At 43.6% G+C, this 21,310-nt stretch overlaps 1 protein-coding gene across 1 annotated transcript in view; it reads left to right on the top strand.

The window, feature by feature from the left end:
* The first annotated feature begins 417 nt into the window (after nt 1-417).
* The window catches only part of ACSM5 (acyl-CoA synthetase medium-chain family member 5), a 24,594-nt gene continuing 3,701 nt past the window's right edge, over nt 418-21,310 (top strand). Inside the window, exons 1-11 of the mRNA XM_006892654.1 lie at nt 418-621; nt 5,540-5,750; nt 6,171-6,378; nt 7,970-8,113; nt 11,075-11,228; nt 13,187-13,266; nt 14,664-14,787; nt 16,356-16,436; nt 16,588-16,689; nt 20,847-20,974; nt 21,083-21,182. Coding sequence (XP_006892716.1) covers nt 418-621; nt 5,540-5,750; nt 6,171-6,378; nt 7,970-8,113; nt 11,075-11,228; nt 13,187-13,266; nt 14,664-14,787; nt 16,356-16,436; nt 16,588-16,689; nt 20,847-20,974; nt 21,083-21,182 — 1,536 coding nt within the window. The remainder of the gene's footprint in view (nt 622-5,539; nt 5,751-6,170; nt 6,379-7,969; nt 8,114-11,074; nt 11,229-13,186; nt 13,267-14,663; nt 14,788-16,355; nt 16,437-16,587; nt 16,690-20,846; nt 20,975-21,082; nt 21,183-21,310) is intronic.

The following is a 21,310-nucleotide window of genomic DNA, read 5'->3' as shown; positions in this document are numbered from 1 at the left end:
ATCGATCCATAGCTGACCCTCTAGTGGGATTGTAGAGGCAGTAAATCACACAGGAGAAGACTGTCCATCCTTCTCCCAAAGAGAAGCTGGTGGATTCGAACCACGTGCCTTTGGGATTGCAGTGCGGTTTCTTACCACTAGACCACCAGAGTTCTAATCAGTAAATTTCTACGCCCAGTGGAAAACATGTGGGACTACTCACTACTGATGTGTAAGCACACACAAGACAGCTCCTGTTTACCTTGCTTATTTGGTAATCTGCAATCATCCCCAGAGATGGATGGGATGAACTTCAGGTTCATCAAGGACAACTAACTGAGTGGGGGGTGGATTACAGGGCAGAATTGGCATGACAGGACGAGCCTCTGCAGCCTCGATGACTCTTTCTTTTTCCTCTGACAGGTAAAAGGCAGCGCCATGAGACTGTGGGTGAAAGGCCTGCTCCTCTGGTCCCTGAGGGGCTCTCGAAGATTCTGTGGTTCCTTAGGGAAGCCACCACCTCCACCTCCCTCCCAGAAGATTGTAGCCACCTGGGAATCCATCAGTCTGGGGAGACAGCCGGTGCCTGAGTACTTCAACTTCGCCCACGATGTGCTGGATGCGTGGAGCCAGATGGAAAAGGTGAAGTGGCTGCGTCCTCCTGTCCATTGTGACCACTTGAGGCCAACCTTGGGTATGCCACGAGACTCAAGGCTGTGAAGAAAGTAGTGTTGTTGTTGTTGTTGTTGTTGTTGTTGTTGTGTACTATGGAGCTGGAACTGATCCTCCAGTGGGTTTTTGGAGGCGGTAAATCATACAGGAGGAGACTGCCCAGCTTTTCCCCTCAGAGCAGCTGGTGGATTCAAACCACAAACCTTTGGATCAACTCAACTCCTTAAAACTAGACAACCAGAACTCCCTATGAGCAATGTTGATAAGAATATGTTGACCTGGAACTTTTGCAAGTGTGCACGCTGGGTTTAGAAGAGGCCGTGGTACTAGCGATATTCTAGCTAATGTTAGATGGATCTTGGCAGAAAGCAAAGAATACCAGAAGAACGTCTGTCTGTGTTGCATTGACTATGCAAAGGCTTTTGACTGTGTGGATCACAACAAATTGTGGCTGACTCTGGGAAGAATGGGAATCCCAGAACATTTGATTGTGCTCATGTGAAACTTATACTTGGACCAAGAGGCAGTCGTCAGAATAGAGGAAGGAGAAACTGCCTGGTTCAAAATTGGGAAGGGTGTTCGCCAGGGATGTATTCTGTCTCCATACTTTTTCAAACTGTATGCAGAACAGATTATCCAGGAGGCTGGGCTCTATGAGGAGAAATGTGGCATCAGGATCTCAGGGAGATTCATCAACAATCTGCGTTATGCAGATGACACAACCCTGCTTGTTGAAACTGAGGAGGACCTGAAGCATTTGCTGCAGAAGATCAAGGACTGCAGCCTTCAGTATGGATTGAAGCTCAACATCGAGAAAACAAAGATTCTCACCACTGGGCCATTTGGCAGGATCATAGTGGATGGTGAAGAGATTGAGATTGTTAGCAGTTTGCTTGGCTCCACAGTCCATACGCTTGGTAAAAGCAGCCAGAAAATCAAGAGACAAATTGCATTGGGAAAGTCAGCTGTCAGGGACCTCTCCAGAGTACTGAAGAGCAATGAGGTCAGGCTGGAGACTAAGGTACGCCTGATCCAGGCCATAGTCTTCGCAAATGCATGCTATGAATCAGAGAGCTGGACAATGACTAGGGATGATAGAAAGAGAATTGATGCCTTTGAGCTGTGGTGTTAGAGAAGAGTATTGAATATACCATGGACGGCTCTGAGAACAAACAGGTTTGTCCTAGAGAAGGTGAAGTCTGCCTGCTCCTTGGAGGCAAGAATTCTGAAACTTAGTCTGACATACTTTGGGCATGTTGCAAGGAGGCACTGGTCCTTGGAGAGGGACATCATGTTTGGGAGGGTGGAGGGACAGCTCAAGAGAGAAAGACTCTCAATGAGATGGATCGATTCAGTGACTGGGGTAATGGAAGAAGGTGTGTCAGAGACAGTGAGGTTGGCACAGGATAGAGCATGGTTTAGGGCTCTTGTAAGAGACTCAATGCATATAACAACAATAAAAATATCTAAAGTGGAACTCTGATGGCTTAGAGGGTAATACGTTGTACTGCCAGCTCAAAGGCAGGTAGTTTGATTCCACGAGCAGCTCTGTGGGAGAACGACACGCAATCTCCTTCTGCGTGATTTGTAGCCTCTGAAAACCCACTGGAGGGTCAGCTGTGAGTCAGTTCTGACTCGATGGCAATGACTTTGACTTTGAAGAGCTAAACTAATGGTATGGAAGCTTTGCGGGGTGGGGGCAGGGGGGAAGAGCTGTGACTGAGAAATCTGAGTGTTGTAAACCAAGTCCACTGGCATCCCATCAGTTCTGACTCAGGACCCTGGAGGACAGTAAGTGCCTTTTGAAGGACTGCCCCAGAGAATTTCAAAAGCTGTAGTCCTCCTTAGACTGCCACACCTTTCTATCATGGAGCATTTGTTGAGTTGAAACCACTGTTAGCAGGCCAGTGCATAAACAAAGTGCTACCGGGGCTCGGAGTCACAGATACTCTCACCTAAGCTGTGAAGTATCTGATGTTGGAGTCTGACAAACCTGTTTGTTCTCCTAGCAGTCCATGGTATATTCAACACACTGAGACAGATGCCATCCTTTGGACTAGGTGAGGATGAAAACCTAGTTTTGTTGTTACTGTGTCTTTAAACATCTCTCATCCTCATGAGATTTCATCTTAAATACAGAACTAGAATCAGATTCAAGGCTTTTCATAAACTGGTGACCACTTAAAATTGATTGAGAGGATCTTGATTTCTCTCTGTGCCTTTTGGCCTTATTTCTCCTTCAAAGTGTTTGGGGCCTCTTGATCTCTCTGCTTTTTATGGGTATGCCTTCTTTATTTAAGGAGCCCTGATGGCATAACGTATTACGTGTTGAACTGCTTACCAGAAGGTTGACAGTTCAAATCTACAAGCTGCTCCATTAGCAAAGATGAGACAATCTCTTCCCATAAAAACTTTCCCTCAGAAACCAGGTATAGGAAAGCCAGTAGTGAGTCAGAAATCTGCACCAGAGCCAGGGATTTTTTTATTTGTTTCTGTTAACTAATTTAACTTCAATTGAGTTAGAACCCACTCATGACTGACCTGAAGTGAAGGTTTCAGAAGTGAAATGAACTGGATTTTCAGAAGCTGTACATTTATTTCATGGGAGGAGGTTGCCTCTCTTTCTCCCTGGAGGCAGTTGGTAGATTTGAACTGCCACAGGAGAATCTTCTTTGGGTTAGCAGTGAACTCCCCTACAGCCTATTGCTGTTGTTGTTGTTGTATGCCATCGAATCAGAGATAACTCATAGCTGTATCTTGGCGCTAACTGAGAAGCTCTTTAGACTGAAAGAGTGTATTTTGCTGTTAGCCTGAATAACTTAACAGACTCAAGGCTTTTCATAAGCCACGGCATCCACTTCCTGAATAACTTGCCTCCAAAAACTCTATGAACTTTGATGAATGTCGAGGGGCTTCAGGCCTTTTGCTCATAGGATCGCTATGAGTCATGCTCGACCTGAAGACAATCAACAATAACAACAACCACCACCACAGTGACCACTTAGAATTGATTGAGAGGATCCTGAGTTCTCTCTGCTAACTTCTCAAATTATCGTCCTACTCTCAAATGTATCGCAAATGATTGGAAAGACCATGGACTGAATCAGACTCACCTTAGTCCTTAAACTGACATCAAGACTCCTCAATCATTTGGAGAGATCCCTAACTGCTGACTTCCCAGCACAATACGTCTCCTGATTTCCTGACTGCTGGGGCGAAGGATGCTAATTGTGGATCCAAGTAAGATGAAGTTGTTAGCAGTTTCAGTTTTTTCTCCATCTCTCATGATGTTGCCTATCAGTCCAATGGTGAGAATTTTTGTTTTCTTAGCATTGAAATGCAATCCATATTGAAAGCTGTATTCCTTGATCTTCTCCAACAAGTGCTTCAAGTCCTCCTCACTTTCAGCAAGCAAGGTTGTGCCATCTGCACAACGCAGGTTATTGTTGAGTCTCCCTTCAATCCTGATGCCACACTCCTCTTCATAGAGTGCAGCTTCTCAAATAATTTGCTGAACATGCAGATTGAAGGTATGGAGAGAGAACACAACCCTGATACACTCGCTTCTTAATTTTCAACCATGTGATGTTTCCTTCCTCTGTTGGAACAACAGCATCCTGATCTAGGTATAGGTTTTGCATGAGCACAACTGAGTGCTTGGGATTCTTTCTGGTGTTGGAGAAGAGTGTTGACCTTCTCATTGACTGCCAAGTGAACAAACAAATATATCTCAGGGAGGGTGCAGCCTGACTGCTCTTTGGAGTAAAAAATTATGAGGCTTCGCCTCACATACTTGGGGCATGTTGCTAGAAGAGGCTATTCCTTGGAGAGGGGCATGAGACTCAGAAGGCTAAAAGGGTCGATGAAAGAAAGGAAGATCTTCAACCAGGTGGATTGACACGGTGACTGCTCCAGTGGGCTCTGATGTGTCAGGAAGTGTAAGGATGGCACAGGATAGGAAAGGATTCAGATCTGTTGTTCGTGGATTGCCACGAGTTATACTCAATTTGACAGCACCTAATAACAACAACCACTTCCCTGATAAACTCCATAACCATGAGTATGATTCTGTGAAGTCAGAGTGGTCACTGCAATGGATGTTGGTCCCACTTAGTAGGTGCAGAAGCATGAGTTAGGGAGTTAGTTAATAGAAATAAATACACAATATAAAAATCCACAACAGCTTCTCAAAAGAAAGATGGCAGTCTCCTCCCATGCAATTCACTGCCTCTGAAGACCCTCTGGAGGGTCTGCTATGAGTTGGTTCTGACTTGATGGTACATAACAACCACTAGCTGTCATAAAAAACAAAAATGAAAATGTTATTGCTGAATGCACCTGGCAAGTGTAAATGATTGTTACTGCATGAATGTTAAAAATTATTAGTGTATTTTATGTGTATTTTATTTTAATGTAATGTTAATGTTTTCCTAGCATAGCACCTTGTAAGTGTGCTACAAGGACAGCTTTTAAAAAATCTTTTTTTTTTACATTGGTTTGCTTACAAAGTTCATATGCATTTTGGTTCACACTCTTCTTCATCCACATTGTTTCATACTTTCTCATGCGTTATGTTTTATAAAATCAGTCACCATTGGACCTTACCCATCATTACCCTGTCTTTTCACTCAGATCCTTCCCATTTGCTTCCCCCTCCTCAGCACCAAATTGTGTAACACTGTGGTTATCTATCCTCGTCCCCTCATTCCCCCTTCCACTCTTTGAGTGTATGTATTTTACTAGTTACTCTTCTATTTTTACAATAATGGTCCTATGTGGTATTTGTCCTTATGAGACTGAGTTAGTTCACTCAGCATAAATCTTTTTTAAATTAAGGAAGCAAACTCTTCAATTCTTTTTTTTCTGCTCTGCTTGTATGGTCGTGTAGGCTGGACACCGGCCCCCAAATCCTGCGTTCTGGTGGGTTGATGGAAAGGGAGCAGAGGTCAAGTGGAGTTTTGAGGAGCTGGGGAGACAGTCCCGGAAGGCAGCCAATGTGCTCAGGGACGCGTGTGGCCTGCAGCCTGGGGACAGAGTGATGCTGGTGCTCCCGCGGATCCCAGAGTGGTGGCTGGCAAGCGTGGCATGTATGCGGACAGGTCAGTGAGCAGGGTCCACTGAGGGCTGCATCACCCAGCAGAGGGTTTGAGTTGGGGAATGGGGCAAAATGAACTCTATGGGGAGTTTCCCCCAGCTCTTCCTTGCCCCTAGATCCCAAACTGGATTGGATACAAGAACCAAGCAGTGAAATAAATCACTGTAGGTCAAATGTGATGCTGTAGGGAGTGGTGAGGCCTGTGCTTCACACGCTTCGTGTCACAGGGGCAGCTGCTTCTCAGCTCCTGTCAAATTGACATGACCACCGTGGATTTATCTTTTTCACCTCAGGCATTCCAACCTTCTCCAGCCCCTTTCTGGCTGGATTTCCTAAGGGACACTGGCTCTGGGCTTCTGCCCAGGGATCTTTCTCTTGCCCTCATCATCTACCCAGCCATCATCTCCTCTCTGTTTGGTGTCAGGGGCTGTAATGATCCCTGGTGTCTCTCAGCTGACTGAGAAGGACCTCCAGTACCGGCTGCAGGCATCCAGGGCCAAGGCCATTATCACCAGTGACTCCCTGGCCCCGAGGGTGGATGCCATTAGTTCAGACTGCCCCTCTCTCCAGAGCAAGATGCTAGTGTCAGATGGCAGTCGGCCAGGCTGGATGAACTTCAGAGAACTCCTCAGGTAAGGTGGGGTTCCCCAGAAGAAGGGGTCCAACAATGAAGCCAAGGAATTTTCCTTGCACACCAGAAAATAAAGCAGAGAGGAACATTCACTTTGGCAGCCAATAACCTGAGGCCTAATGCTACTAACCACGTTAACGTTATTCTAAATCGCTAGATCACTCAGTGCTGGCTTTTCTGGGCTTCATTTGTCACTATGAGAGTAAGAATCCTTTTTCAAAGGCCATTGCTGTCAGGTCCAACTCACCTTTTATCTTAGAAGACAATTAACTAGAAGGAATTCATATATATGTCCATTCCAAAAGAAAAGGATTCAACAGAATAGAAATTATCAAACAATATCATTACGAGCAGATGCAAGCAAAGTTTGCTGAAGATAATTTTTAAAAAAATGGTTACAGCAGTACATTAATAGGGACTGCCAGAAATTCAAACTGGATTCAATACAGTGCAGGAAACACAGGATAAAATTTCTGATGTCCAGGAGATCTGAGCTAAAAGCAGAGAATACCAGAAAAATATTTACTATGCGCAGACCTTCAACTGGAACGTAGTAAACTATGGGTTGTGTGACATCTAACAACAGCCTATAGATAGGTGGAAAAGGGGGGATTTTGGTGCCATAGACTGCAGGGAGTTACAGTGACAACCCAAAGGTGGTGCCTTTCTGGTGATATATGAAGACAACCTCCTCCCATGTGACTCACAGGCTCTGAAAACTTGCTAGAGTCAGCTATTCTGACTTCTATGCAGTGCAAGCCACATCATTTCCCATATACCCAGATATAGATCATGGCTGTATCCAGATTAAAGATACTGCATCCCTTCCTAATTCTCTCATATGAGGACCAAGGCTGATCAGATCAGACCACATCATGAGAGATAACTACATCATTACATAATTGCCAATTTACATAAATACCAAACTGGAGAATCATGGCCAAATTGACACAGAATCTTAACCATTGTAGTGATCTACCAGAAACTCTTCATGCCCAGGCAAAACAGTATGGGCTTTTTGTTCTGTAATATTGCCAGTTGAAGCTTAAATTTCCTTATATGTAATAAAGTTATACTAAAACAAAACAACAAAAGCAAATAAAAAAAAATGAAAACAAGAAGACAAAAAGAAACCACAAAATAAAAAACAATCAACCAACAAAACAAAAAATAGAGTCACACTGCCAGTACCCAACAAACAGTTTCAGGAAATAGAGATGATGCAAACTGGAGCTCTCCACACAGTGCCCGACTTGTTGTTAGGTACTGTCAAGTCGAGTACGATTCATTGCAACTCTATGATCAAAAGATCTGGACCCTGTTCTATCCTGTGACATCCTGTCACTTCCTGACACACAAGAACCCATTGCAGCAGTCACCGTGTCAATACACCTGGTTGAAGGTATTTCTCTCCTTCGCCAGCCCTCCACCCTTCCCAGCATCATGTCCTTCTCCAAGGAGTAGCCCCTCCTAGCAACTATCCGAAGTACCTGAGGTGCCCAACTAGCAGTATTCATTTAGATAACCGCCAGTGTTGTTGTTATTATTGTTACTGGTTTTCTTGTAATCACTGATATTCTTCGCATTTTCAGAGAAGCATCCACAGAGCACAACTGTGTGAGGACCAGGAGTCGAGACCCACTAGCCATCTACTTTACCAGTGGTACCACCGGAGCCCCCAAGATGGTTGAACACTCCCAGTGCAGCTACGGTCTGGGTTTTGTGGCCAGTGGAAGGTACTGGGATAACTTTCCTGATGGATGCAAGACACAGAATGTAGGCCAGTAAACTGGAGGAGTGAAAATGAGGAATAGAGTGGCAGGAGTTGCAGTCAGAGAGCTAACAATAAGGCAACGCTAGTAGAATGTTGGAGACTTTGGTTTTCACCCTAAGTGAGGTAAGAAGTCATTGGAGGATTTTAAGCCAATAAGATATGGTGTGCTCTGATTTGGGTTTTTTTTTAAGCCTCAGTTAGGATTCTTGGTTAATAATTCACTGTAGGAGGTAAAAGAAGAGGCAGGAGATCATTACACTGAGAGGCTATTGTAGTAAGAGATGAGGGTGATGACTTGCCCAGAGCAATAACAAGGCGATAAAAACGAGCAGAAGCGAGATTCTTAATGTATTCTGAAGACAGATCTAATAAGTTTTGCAGACTGATCTGATGGGGGGACGAAGGAGAAAGAGAAAAGTCAAGGGTGACCCCAAAGGTTGCGAGCAGCCAGATCAAGTGATGGAAGGAAGTCTTGTATGAGCTAATTGGTGCAAGGAAAAGGAAGAGCTCATTTTTGACACTGGAAACTTGTCATGCCTGTAACACACCTCCATACCAGTACACCAGTGGCTACCAAGTCAGTTTCCACTGATTGTGAACCCCTGTGTGTCGGTTTGAGGTACCTGATAGACATCTCTTTACCAATAAACCAGTTGCTGTCAAGTCGATTCCGACTCATGGTGACCCCATGTGGCTCATTGAAGATCTGTAGGCTTCACAGGGCTTTTGTTAGCTGGTTTTCCAGAACATCGCCATGTCTTTTTTCCAAGGAACCTCTGAGCAGACATCAACCTCTCACATTTTAGTTAGCAGCCAAGTACGTTAACTGTTCACACCACTCAAAGAAGCTAGACATCTCCATGGCCATAGTTAAGAGTGGAGGTGTGTGGCAGACAGGTGAATGTTGTTGTTATGTGCCGTCGAGTCACTTGCGACTCATAGCGACCCTATGTACAATAGCCCTAAACTCTGCTCTGTCCTGTGCCAATCGCACTGTCTCTGATACACCCATCCTGATTACCCCAGTCACTGAATCAATCCACCTCATAGATGGCCTTCCCCTCCTGTGCTGTCCCTCCACCCTCCCAAGCATGATGTCCCTTCTCCAAGGACCGGTCCCTCTTTACAACATGTCCAAAGTATGTTAGATGGAGCCTCAGAATCCTTGCCTCCAAGGAGCCACCTGGTTTAACCCTTTCCAGGACAAATCTGTTTGTTTTCCTAGCAGTCCATGGTATTCTCAATACTCTTCTCCAGCACCACAGCTCAAAGGCATCAATTCTCCTTCTATCCTCCTTGGTCATTGTCCAACTCTCTGATGCATAACAAGTGATTGTGAAGACCATAGCCTGTATCAGACACACCTTAGTCTCCAGAGAGACACCATTGCTCTTCAGTACTTTGGAGAGGTTAATAATAGCAGACTTTCCCATCGCAATACATCTTTTAATTTCCTGGCTACTGGTGCCAAGAGTGGGAAAATTTGTGAAAGCTGAAAGCAATGTGAAAAGGAAACCTGTCAGAGAAGGGAAACTCAAATATTTCCAACTAAAAGAAGCATGAGAGAGGTGATAAGATTGCACCTTGTCAAAGGCAGAAGGCTTGTGAGGTCCCCTGGACAAAACCAAGACATTCTGTCAAGTTCTAGCTCTCACTGCTTTCACTGTACATGTCTCAAAGTTAATGAGCAAGGTGCATACTGTAGTTCTCATCAGCTATAAGGTATTTAAAGCCATGACCTTGGTTGAGACTGTCAAGGAGTAGTGCACAGTGAAAGAAGAGGTCTAAGGCCTGAGCATCTGGGGCATTTCAATGCTGGAGAGAGAGGAGAGGAGATTTAGCAGAGGACATTGAGAAGAGTCAGCCAATGGGTACGTGGAACTGGGAAAGCCTGTGTCCCAGGATTCACGTTCAGGGCTTGGCCATTTTTCTGTCCTCCATGTTTGCAGAAACTAATTCCCTCCCCTTGGGGTTCCCTTCTTTTTCTGTCTCATTCATGTAACTCTTGTACATCATTTAAAACTCACTCAAGTTTTATCTCCTCTACAATAGCATTTCAAAGACCTCATCTTTACCTTGATCTGGGTTAGATGTCCATTTTCTGTGATTGCATAAGACTCTGTGTTTCATCTACCATAGTATGCTCTTGCGGAACTTCTTAAATATTTATGTGTCTTGGACTATAAGCTTCTTATACTTAAATCAGTTGTTTATAATGCATTACATGTCATCCTGCCAAACGAAAGGTCTTTGTTTCAAACACACCAGTTGCTCCTTGCAAGAAAGATGGCCAGTCTCCCGTAAAAATTTATAGCCTTATAAATGCAATGGATGGTGCATATTGTTCAGAATTTACCCTACAGCAATAAGTAATGTCAAGCTCAAATCAGGTGCTAAATAAATGTTGGCTGGATAAGCAAAGTATACTTATCATATTAAGTTGTTTCCTCATATATCACTCTCACTAGACTGGTGGTCTGGTGGGCAAAGATTGCGATGCTAACCCAGTATGAAAGCGCTTGCTCCCAGGAAAAAGATGAGCAATCTCCTCCCGTACAGTGTTCAGTCAGCTGGAAGGTCAACTCTGAGTCTGTTCCAGCTTGACAGCAATGAGTTTGGGTTTACGTGAACTCCTTAAAAATGAGAAGCTTTAAAAATAATAATAATAGATAGATAGATAGATAAATTTTTTTTTTTAAATGAGAAGCTTGTCTTTTAAATTCTGTACTCCCAGTCTAAAACATAGGTACCAAGAAGGTGCTTGATGAATATTTCTTGAGCAAATGAGAGACTTCATGGTTCTTTTCCAGATTTGACCCATGTCTAATAAGAGCAGGCTTTCAATTAATGCTTCTGTAAAACTGAAGGAGTCCTTTATCTAAATAGAGGCATTTCTGAGAATGCAGATTTTCTTTCCCTGCAGGCGGTGGGTGGCCTTGACGGAATCAGACATCTTCTGGAACACGACTGACACTGGCTGGGTGAAGGCAGCCTGGACCCTCTTCTCAGCCTGGCCCAATGGGTCTTGCATCTTTGTGCACGAGCTGCCCCGTGTTGATGCCAAAGTTATCCTGAATGTAAGAAACAATATCACCTCTTACGTGTTGAGTGTAGATAAGTGGAGAGTAGATTTCAAGCTTGCAAGAGAAAAGACATGAACCTTTGACCAGAAAGCTTGCTGGGTGTTAATCTTAGCTAGCAAGGTCCTAAAACCATCCATAATCTGGACCTGTTGGCTTGGCTACCTTGAACTGTGCCTATGCTCCAGCTAGATCCCCAGACATGACACTGTTTCATGCTTCCAAATTTTCACATATCACACTTCCTCTGCATGGGATGCCTCCCCTCCTCCACTTTTCTCCTGTGTTCCTGCCAGAACTTTGTTTTTCAAAATCCTGAATTAAATCCTAATCTACTCCCTAACTCACTGTCCACTGGAATGAGCATGTTTATTTTGCTTACCTAAGGAGTGCTGGTGGCCTGGTGGTATTAAACTGTGCTGTAATCCCAACGAAACACAGTTCAAATCCACCAGCTGCTCTGAGGGAGAAGAATGGACAATCTTTTCCTGTGAAATTTACTGCCTCTGAAAACCCGCTGGAGGGTCAGCTATGAGTCAATTCCGACTGGACAGTACACAACAGGGCACTTGGGTGGCCTGCTGAGTTGAGAGTTGCATGCTAACATAAAGATGGTGCCTCTCTGATGGTTCAAATCCACCAGCATTTCTGAGAGAAAAAGATGGACAATTTCCTCATGTTAAATTTAGAGAATCCAAAATCCCTCTGGAGTGGATTCTTGCTTGACAGCAATAAGTTGAGCTGTTTGGGTGTTGGTTTTGTTTGTTTGCTTGTTTGTTTGTTTTAATCTGGAGCCCTGCTGCCATAATCCATAGGGAGTTGTGCTGTCATCCCAAAAGTGGTGCCTCTCTGGTGGTTCAAATCCACTGGTTACTCCAAGAGAGAAAGATAGGCAGTCTTTTCCCATGAGATTTATAACCTTCCGAAAAATGTGCAGGAAGGTTAGCTATGAGTCACTCAACCACAATGAGTAATGATTCCTGACTAGCCTTCCAAGACTTTCTCATTGGAAAAGGAGAAGAATCAATGCCCCAGTGAAGACATTGACATTTTCTTTCTACCTTCCATACAATAACCACCATTCCTTAAAACTTCAGACATTGTACCTGCCTGCACTCTTTGCCTTGAGGCAGATTGTACCACATAGCAGTTTGTAGTGTAGGTTGTGCAATCATTCAGACCCAGCCTCTTATCCAGATCTTTTATTTGTTACCTGTGGGCCCTAGAAAAGTCGTATCACTTCCCAAAGCTTCTATGTCTTTATCTATAAGAAACCAATAGCTTATTTTTATAGTGCCCTTGTGAAAATGAAATGAATTCATGTATTTAAAGTGCTCAGCACAGGGCCTGATGCATAGGTGCATAGTCAATTCGTAATACATATTGATTAATAATTACCATTGTCAGATTCACCATCACTACTGTTCTCATGGACTTTATTAGCAAGTGTGTACCTTCTCTCCTCCTTGTCCCAGTTGTGACATTCTGTATTGGTTATCTATTGCTGTAGAGAAAAGTTACACCCAAAGTCAGGAATTTAAAACTTAATTCGTATTATCTCATGGGTTCTGAGGGTCAGGAATCTAGAAGTAACTTAGCTAGGTGGTTCAAGGTCAAGATCTCTACTGAGGTTGCAGTTAAAGTGATAGCCAAGTCTACAGTCATCTCCAAGTCTACTGAGGCTTGATATCTGCATAAGTATCATGTGTATAATTGTTGCCATTGATTTTTAATTTCTGTTGAGTTGATTCTGACTCTTGGCAAATCCGTAAGATTTTGAAGGATGTGACTTTTTAAAAAAAATATTATTTTATATTGGTTTGCTTACAAAGTTTTTATACATTGTGTTTCACACTATTTTTCATTCACATTGTGAACATAAATACTCAAGCCATCTCTGGCAAGTTCCACCTCAGGGACTCTAAGATGGCCTTTCAATCTTTGTTTTGGTTTAGACTCTCTCCCAGTTCCCAATCACCACCCTCTGCTGTGTCCCAACCATCTACCGGCTGCTTGTACAGGAGGATCTGACCAGGTACAGCCCATCTGTTTGGTGCTTTCGGGGCCCAAGTATGTGAATACATGCCACAGTCCCTACAGTGTGCCAATACCCACCTTCTTATTCCCTCTTTGTCCCTCTCTCTCCCTTCATCCTTTTTCCCCACTTTCTCTCTCTTACTCCCTCTCTCTCATATAATTCCTACAGAAACACTCAAGTACACATACTCCTTAAGAAAACAAGCTCATTCACACAAACACACACACATACACACTCCTCAGGAATAACTTCTGCTGGATCGAAATAGATTAAGACTTTAGGGAGCCTGACATTTCCATGCTTGAGGTGAGCTGTCTCCTTACATACATCCCTGGGGCATCTCACCAGCAATGTGTTACTTTCATGAGGTTAGAGAAAGTGTCAGGTAATCATCAAACAACTATGGAAGGTGTCTTATAACTTGAGCCATTTATATTGTCTTTTGGGACCCACAAGTTACCGCAATGGAGGTCAAATCCCCTAGATTCTTTAGGTCTAGAGAACTCCAGTCCAGGCCATTACCAGTTTGGGCAACCCCAAAGCAACATCTTCTGGCAAAACATGGCTAGTTGCTTGAACATGCAGACGGGGACCCAACTCCTTTTACCAACCCATATATCCTGTTCTATCTCTCATTTCCTAAGTCGTAGAGAATCTTCTCTGATTACATGTATTTAAGCATGCCTAAACTACAAATTTCTTTCATAAGACTCAAGATACACTCCCCACTCATTGATCTATGTATCTCCACATCATGATTTTGCATAGGCAAGTTCTGGGCAGTTTATTCAAGAAAAAAATGATTGAAAGGTACATGATAATACAAAGTCATTCCAGCAAAACCAATTTGATACAATGAGGGGAATGGTTAAAATATTATCATTGCAATCATTGGTTTCCCGTCAGTAATTTAACCAATAATTGATTAAGTAAAGGATAATTTGTATAGCTTATTTGGTATCTTTAGGGATTTGGGGTCCATTTTTCAAAATTTGGGGTTCCTGAGAGGGATAGTTGTTGTTGTTATGTTTTATCTAGCTTATAAATCATTCATCTTTTTGAACCAAATTGTTGTCTTTGCTCATTTACTATTAACCAGTTTGTTTCTAATGAAACTCTTGGTAAATTTGTGTGGATCTCCTCAGGTTATGTCTAAGTCTAAAATGAGTGAGGTTCTGATTTGATTGTAACCTCAGGTAGGATTGACTTTGTTGAAATTATCCATTCGGGGAACATAAATCAGGCAATCCAGGCACTTAGAAAAGATAATAAAACATTGGCATTGAACTCCAGTATTTTGAGAAGGGCCCAGCATCTAGTCTCAGGACAATGGTGCTGGGGGACAGGATAAGGTGGGGCCCTGATATGAACACCTCGTTTCCTGGTTGAGAAAGGTACCAGTTTCAGAGTCTGAGGCACTGTTTGACGGGAGGGGAGTTCCTCAATCCTGACGTGAGAGAAAAGTGGAAGAGCCAAAAGGGCCTGGAGCTGCATGAAGGATACGGCCAGTCGGAAACAGTGAGTGCTGGTGGTCTGGGTTCCCTTCCTATATTCTCTTTCCTCAGCCAGCAAGTACTGTCTGCTGGCCTGCAGCCCCTCCGGCCTGCCTGGCCTTACCTCAGAGAGGCTGGCTGCCAGGGAGACAAGCTGGTAACAGAATAACATCAGATCTTCTGTCCTTTTGATATAAAACCATGATTTTAAAAGCAAAGGAAAGATTTCTACACTGGTGCAATCATTCTTGAGTGGTTGCCAGGGATGAAAAGGGAGAGAGAGGGGAGGAAAAAATAAATAAATAGCTAAATAGAGTGAAAGGAAATATACAATTAGAAGTTTATCAGACATTGTCATTAATTATCTGCTGTAATTAGTTCTAAAACAAAATGTGCATGATTGATCGAATGAAATGCAATTAAAATGTTTAAATATAAATTACACGTGAGAAAGATAAGCAAGTTTCTGACAATTCACTGGAGGGTCAGCTGTGAGCCAGTTTTGACATGACAGCAATGAATTTGAGTTGAGTTTGAATATAAGAGAATATATATATAATCACATGAAAAGTCATTATGGCTTATAAATTTTCACTCAAAAAAATAAAATTAATAAAACCAAAGAGTAAATTACAGCTCTTAGACCTTGCTGCTGCTGCTGCTGCTGTTGTGCTGTCCAGTTGGAACTAGCCCAAAGCTGACTCTCCAGTGGGTTTTCAGAGACAGTAAATTGCACAAGAGGAGAATGCCCATTCTTCACCTTCAGAGCTGCTGACGGCCTTTAGAATTGAAGTGCAGCTTCTTACCACTAAGCCCCAGAGCTGTTACTGTTGGTTGTTCCCGAGTGTACAGAGTAGAGCTGAGCTCGGGAGGGTTTGCAAGGCTGCAACCTTCAGGAAGCAGATCACCAGGCCTGTCTTTGGAGGCACCTGTCGGTGGATTCAAACCATCAAACTTCCAGTTGATTGTCAAGCATTTAACCATTTGTGCCACCCACAGGGCCCAATGGCCTGCTAAATGAAAATATTCATAGAAAGGAAAACATAGCAAATTCGGGAGTTGTTTTTTTAGTTGCTTGAGCTTCAAAACCACTTGAGATCTGAGAGAGAGACTGTGTAGATATTTGTGCAGTTGGAGTAAATCTCCTGTGAGAAGGGCTTGAAAAGACAGGATTTTAAAAGCCAGGGGGTTTAAAAACTTAATGCTGCTTTCTTTCACAATTACACCATGGCCTGCAAGTTTGGCAACTAACTCTCATGGCCAGGGGTATTTATCTTCAACAGGACAGCCAACAACTACGTGTGATCAGGGTCCAGGATCCTAAGCAGGGACCCTTAAGCTGTGCAGGTAGATCTCAATTGAGTCATTGGGTTTAGTGACGTGCTGAGTCTGTTACTTGTGTGTGCCCATTAAAGTCTTCAGTAAACAAATGCTGATTATAGAAAGGGAAACAAGAAGGAAGGAAGATGGTGGGAAAGTGAGGAAGAGAAGGAAGAGGGGAGAGAGAACAAGTGTTGGGAGGAGAGATACAAAGGTAAGCACGGAATTGGAGGGAAGGAGGGAATATTCTCTTCCTTACTGGACTCTCTGCAGGTTGTCATCTGTGCCAATCCAAGAGGAGGAAAAATCAAAACGGGGTCCATGGGCAAAGCGTCCCCACCTTACGACGTGCAGGTAGGAAGCCTCTTCGCAATGCTGGCTGTGAGGCTTGTTTTGAGGAAGAAAAAGCCGTCCACCTCAGAGTTAGTAAGACCCGGCCTGGCTGCTAGGGTGGCCTGGCTGTGGGGACCTCAGATTCTCCCACCCCCTGCAATCTCCCTGCCAGGTTGTGGATGATGAGGGCAACATCCTGCCTCCGGGAGAAGAAGGGAATGTTGCTGTTCGCATCAAGCCTGCCCGGCCCTTCTGCTTCTTCAACTGCTATTTGGTAAGAGAGAGGGGGAAATGGCGATTCTCGGAGAAATTGCTATTTGCCAACCATTGCCCTCCACCATTTATAAGCTTCTATTTGTTCAAGCCTTACAATACCTGCATGAGGGAAGGTGGTACTTGTATTGACAAAGGAAAGGAAGCTGGGAAGGTAATTTGCCTGATGTCACCCACCTAGTAACTGACTCCCCCAGGAAAACTCAAACCTACTGACATCATGCATCACTCAGGACGAGCTTCTACTGGGTTTCTAAAATTTTCCTGGTAGCAAACTGCCCTCGTCTTCCCTTTGCAGGGTGGCTGGTGGATTTGAACTGCCAACCTTTCCATTAATATCCCAATATGCTACCAAGTTCCTTAGAACCTGCAAGAGGATGTCAGATTTACACACACCTGTGGTAAGATGGTGGATCAGGTGATTTAAACTCATCTACTGAAGTAAGGGTTAGTAGTTAGAACCTACTCATTGATGCCATGAGGGGGCACTGGTGGCCTAGTGGTGAGGAGCTGTGCTGCCGACACAAAGGCAGGTGGTTTGAATCCACCAGGTGCTTCTGTGGGAGAAACAAAAGCAATCTCCTTCTATGCAATTTACAGCCTCTGAAAACCTGTTGAAGGGTCACATATGGGTTAGTTCAACTTGATGACACACAACAATAATAACAACTGGTGCCGTGATAAAAAGGCCTGATGACCTGCTTCCAGAAAGATTATACCTCAATAAATGCATTGCTATCAAGTCAGAACCAGTGAAAGCTGACCCTCCAGTGGACTCTTGAAGCTGGGAATCAAGTAGGAGGATGGAGCCACTGTTGGATTCCAACTGTCCAAGGGGTTCCCAAAGGTTGCCGTTGGGTCAGCAACATGACTCACTATGGACTGTGCCACCCAAAAAATACCACACAGTGCAGTTCACACAGTATACAGAGTCCAGTTCACACAGTACAGAGTCCAGTTCACACAGTAAATATAGTATGGTTCACACAGTACAGGTAGTATAGTTCACACAGTACACATAGTAGACACAGTACAGTACACACAGTACACATAGTACAGTTAACATAGTACACATAGTACAGTACACACAGTACATATAGTATGGTTCACACAGTACAGGTAGTAGAGTTCACACAGTACACATAGTACAGTTAGCATAGCACACATAGTACAGTTCACACAGCACATATAGTATGGTTCACACAGTACAGGTAGTTCACACAGTACACATAGTAGACACAGTGCAGTCCACACAGTACACATAGTACAGTTAACATAGTACACATAGTACAGTTCACACAGTACACATCGTATGGTTCACACAGTACACATAGTACCTACAATACAGTTCACACAGTACAGTTCACACAGTACACACAGTACAGTACACACAGTACGGTTCACATAGTTGACATAGTACACATAGTATAGTTCACACAGTACACATAGTACCTACAATACAGTTCATACAGTACAGTTCACACAGTACACATGGTACACACAGTACAGTTCATACAGCACACATAGTACAGTTCACACAGTACACATAGTATGGTTCACATAGTAAACGCAGTAAAGTTCACACGGTACACCTAGTACACACAGTACAGTTCACATGAGGTCACTATAAGTTTAAATCCAATCAGCAATGGGTTTGGTTGGTTGAGTTTCAGCGTCTCACAGTGCAGACCTCACCTGTGCGATCGTGAATCGGAGCTCTGACTTCCTCGCTCACATCCATCAAATCCCTCTGTTCACAGCTTGCTCCTTTGAGTGCTGCATATGTACAAAAATACCTGTTTGACCATCCCCTGCTCACAGACATCACCCGTACAGCTTTCCCCACATCGCTGCCGTTTTTGTGTACATCATGACAGAACTGACCCAATGCTGACCCTCCGGCAGCTTTTCAGAGGCAGTAAATTGCACGAGAGGAGATTGCCCATCTTTCTCCGGAGGAGCAACTGGTGGATTCAAACCAGAATCTTCGGGTTGGCAGCACACTTCTTTTGACTAAGCCACCATTTCTTCACTAAGAGTTTGTCTTTGTTTCTATCTAGAAATATATATGTGTTCTGTAAATGAACCACACTTTATCACTTCTCTCACATATAATGAATTTGTTTCCATTCATTGACCATGGTATTACTGTTTTGTGATCAAATAAGTGTCTCAGAGCACACATATTAAAGTTGTTTTCCAAACTATTTCCACTGTGGGAAAAAAAAATTAACTTTTAATTGAGAGGCTGTTGAATTTTTAGCTAATGGGTCTGTAAATATTTAACCTTGCAGGAAATTATTCAATTTTGCTAAGGTGGTTATACCAGTTTACAGTCCTTGGGAATCCTGAGGGCAGTTTACCACAGGCCCTGGCCTCTTATGGTCACATTCAGTGCTAGTGAATATAACGATTGGGTCCTGCTGACAAAGCAATTTAGGAACTAGACCCACAAATGCCTATAAATTTGACGAAGAAGTATTTCTATGTGCTGAAAATGTATACACACAGAACATGTTGTCGTTGTATGTTGTTGAGCCGGTACAACTCACAACTCACAGCTGAGGCAATAAATTCCATGGTAGGAGACTGCCCATCTTCCTTCCCTTGGAGAAGCTGGTGGATCTGAACTGCACGCCTTTGGGTTGGCAGTGTGATTCTTTGCCACTAAGACACCAGAGCTTATACAGAGCATATAGGGAGCAAAGTTATAAAAACTCCTCAGCTATAATAGATACCTTGAAGGAATTAATCACTGGACCTGTGCACAAAGGATCACAGGCTCAGGGGACATCAAGATCATTTGGCATAATAACATAGTCCATTAATTCATCTTACATGGATTTAAAATCATTGCTCATAGTAGTAGCATTCAACAAATCAAAAGAGGTAATTGCATTGGGAAAATCTGCTGTCAGGGATCTCTCTCAAATGCAAGGTTCTCCGTTTAAAGACTAGGATACACCTGATTCAAACCATGGTATTTCTAGTTGCTTTGTACACATATGAAAGCTGGTCATTGAACAAGCAAGACCAAAAGAACCAATGCCTTTTGGATTATGGTATTGGTGTTGTGAGACACCACTGAGTCAAGTATGACCCATAGCTACTTATGAACAACAGATATGAACCCTGTCCTAACCTGTGCCATCCTCACACTTCCTGACACACTAGAGCTACTGTGGCTGTCACTGTGTCGATCCATCTGGTTGAGGATCTTCCTCTCTGGTGCCAACCCTCCACCCTTTCATGTCCCTTTTTTGAGGAATAACCTCTCCTAACAATATGTCCAAAGTATGTGAGGCAAAGCCTTCTCATCTTTACCTCCAAGGGAGCACTTTCTCCAAGACATATCTGTTTGTTCTCTTGGCCATCCATGGGATGTTCAGTGCTCTTCTCCAACACCACAGCTCAAAGGCATCAATTCTTCTTCTGTCATCCTTATTCATTGTCCAGATTGCAGATGCATAGCAAGACCACGGCCTGAATCAGATGCATCTGAGCTCCCAATCGGACATTATTGCAATCAAGGACCCCTCCAATTAATGAGGAGCAATGCTGTCAGTTTTGAGATGTTGGTGAAGAGTATTAAATATCCCACAAAATGCCAAAAGAACAAACAAATTTGTCTTGAAGAAAGTGCAAGGGTGCTCATTAGAGGCAAGAATGATGAAACTTCATCTCATATACTTCGGGCATGTGGTCAGGAGGGACCAGTTATTGGAAAAAGATGTCATGCTGGGAAAGGTGGAGGGTCAGAGAAAGACAGGAGACATGTCTTCCTTTCTCACAATAGCGGGCTTTTCAGCGCTCCCTTCCTTTTTTTACCTTTAGTGATTCTGACAGTAAAGGGTCTTTTTACCTTTAGGGATTCAGACTGTAATAACCTAAAAACAAGTCCAGTCATCTCATGCCCACTTTTATGCGTTAAAGGTGCTTCTCAGGACCCCTCCGAGAGGTGACGGTGGGTGACTTCCCTTCGTTATTTCCTGGTAGCTTTTAATCTTCTAAATAAGAGGAGAAACTAGATTTCCCTGGCTCACGCTCCCTTTTGGAGAGGGAATCCTGGCCAGTCCAGGCTTTGAAATTTGCTTCACTTCCTGCCCAAGAGGTCCTTTCCTACCCCTCGGATCAGCTTGGGCTGATTTTGCCTTTCAGGAAAATCCCGAGAAGACAGCCGCCTGTGAACAGGGCAGCTTTTATATCACAGGCGACCGAGCCCACATGGATGAGGATGGCTACTTTTGGTTCATGGGAAGAAATGACGATGTGATCAATTCTTCAAGGTCAAGCTCTCTGCTAACTTTCTCCCTCCTTCTGAGGCTCCTCTGGGGTTAGGGGAGGGAGAGCCCTAGAAGAATCTATTTATTTAATTTTTTTTCTTTCTTTTCCAGCTACCGGATTGGACCTGTTGAAGTAGAAAGTGCCCTTGCTGAGCACAAGGCTGTCCTGGAATCTGCTGTGGTCAGCAGTCCGGATCCCATCAGGGGGGAGGTAACCAAGCCACCAAGGGCATAGTCTCCTGGTTCTATATTCATTAGCAAGAGGCAGGTGTAAATTGTTGACAGAGTCTGTATGCTGGTATGGTTAAGAATTAGAATGACAAGAAAAGCTTGGAAAAA

The sequence above is a fragment of the Elephantulus edwardii genome, unplaced genomic scaffold (assembly GCF_000299155.1).
Source record: "Elephantulus edwardii isolate Elephantulus edwardi_28Jun2011 unplaced genomic scaffold, EleEdw1.0 scaffold00117, whole genome shotgun sequence".
Taxonomy (NCBI): domain Eukaryota; kingdom Metazoa; phylum Chordata; class Mammalia; order Macroscelidea; family Macroscelididae; genus Elephantulus; species Elephantulus edwardii.
Note: the sequence above shows the minus strand (reverse complement) of the source record. Positions and strands in the feature narration are given on the sequence as shown.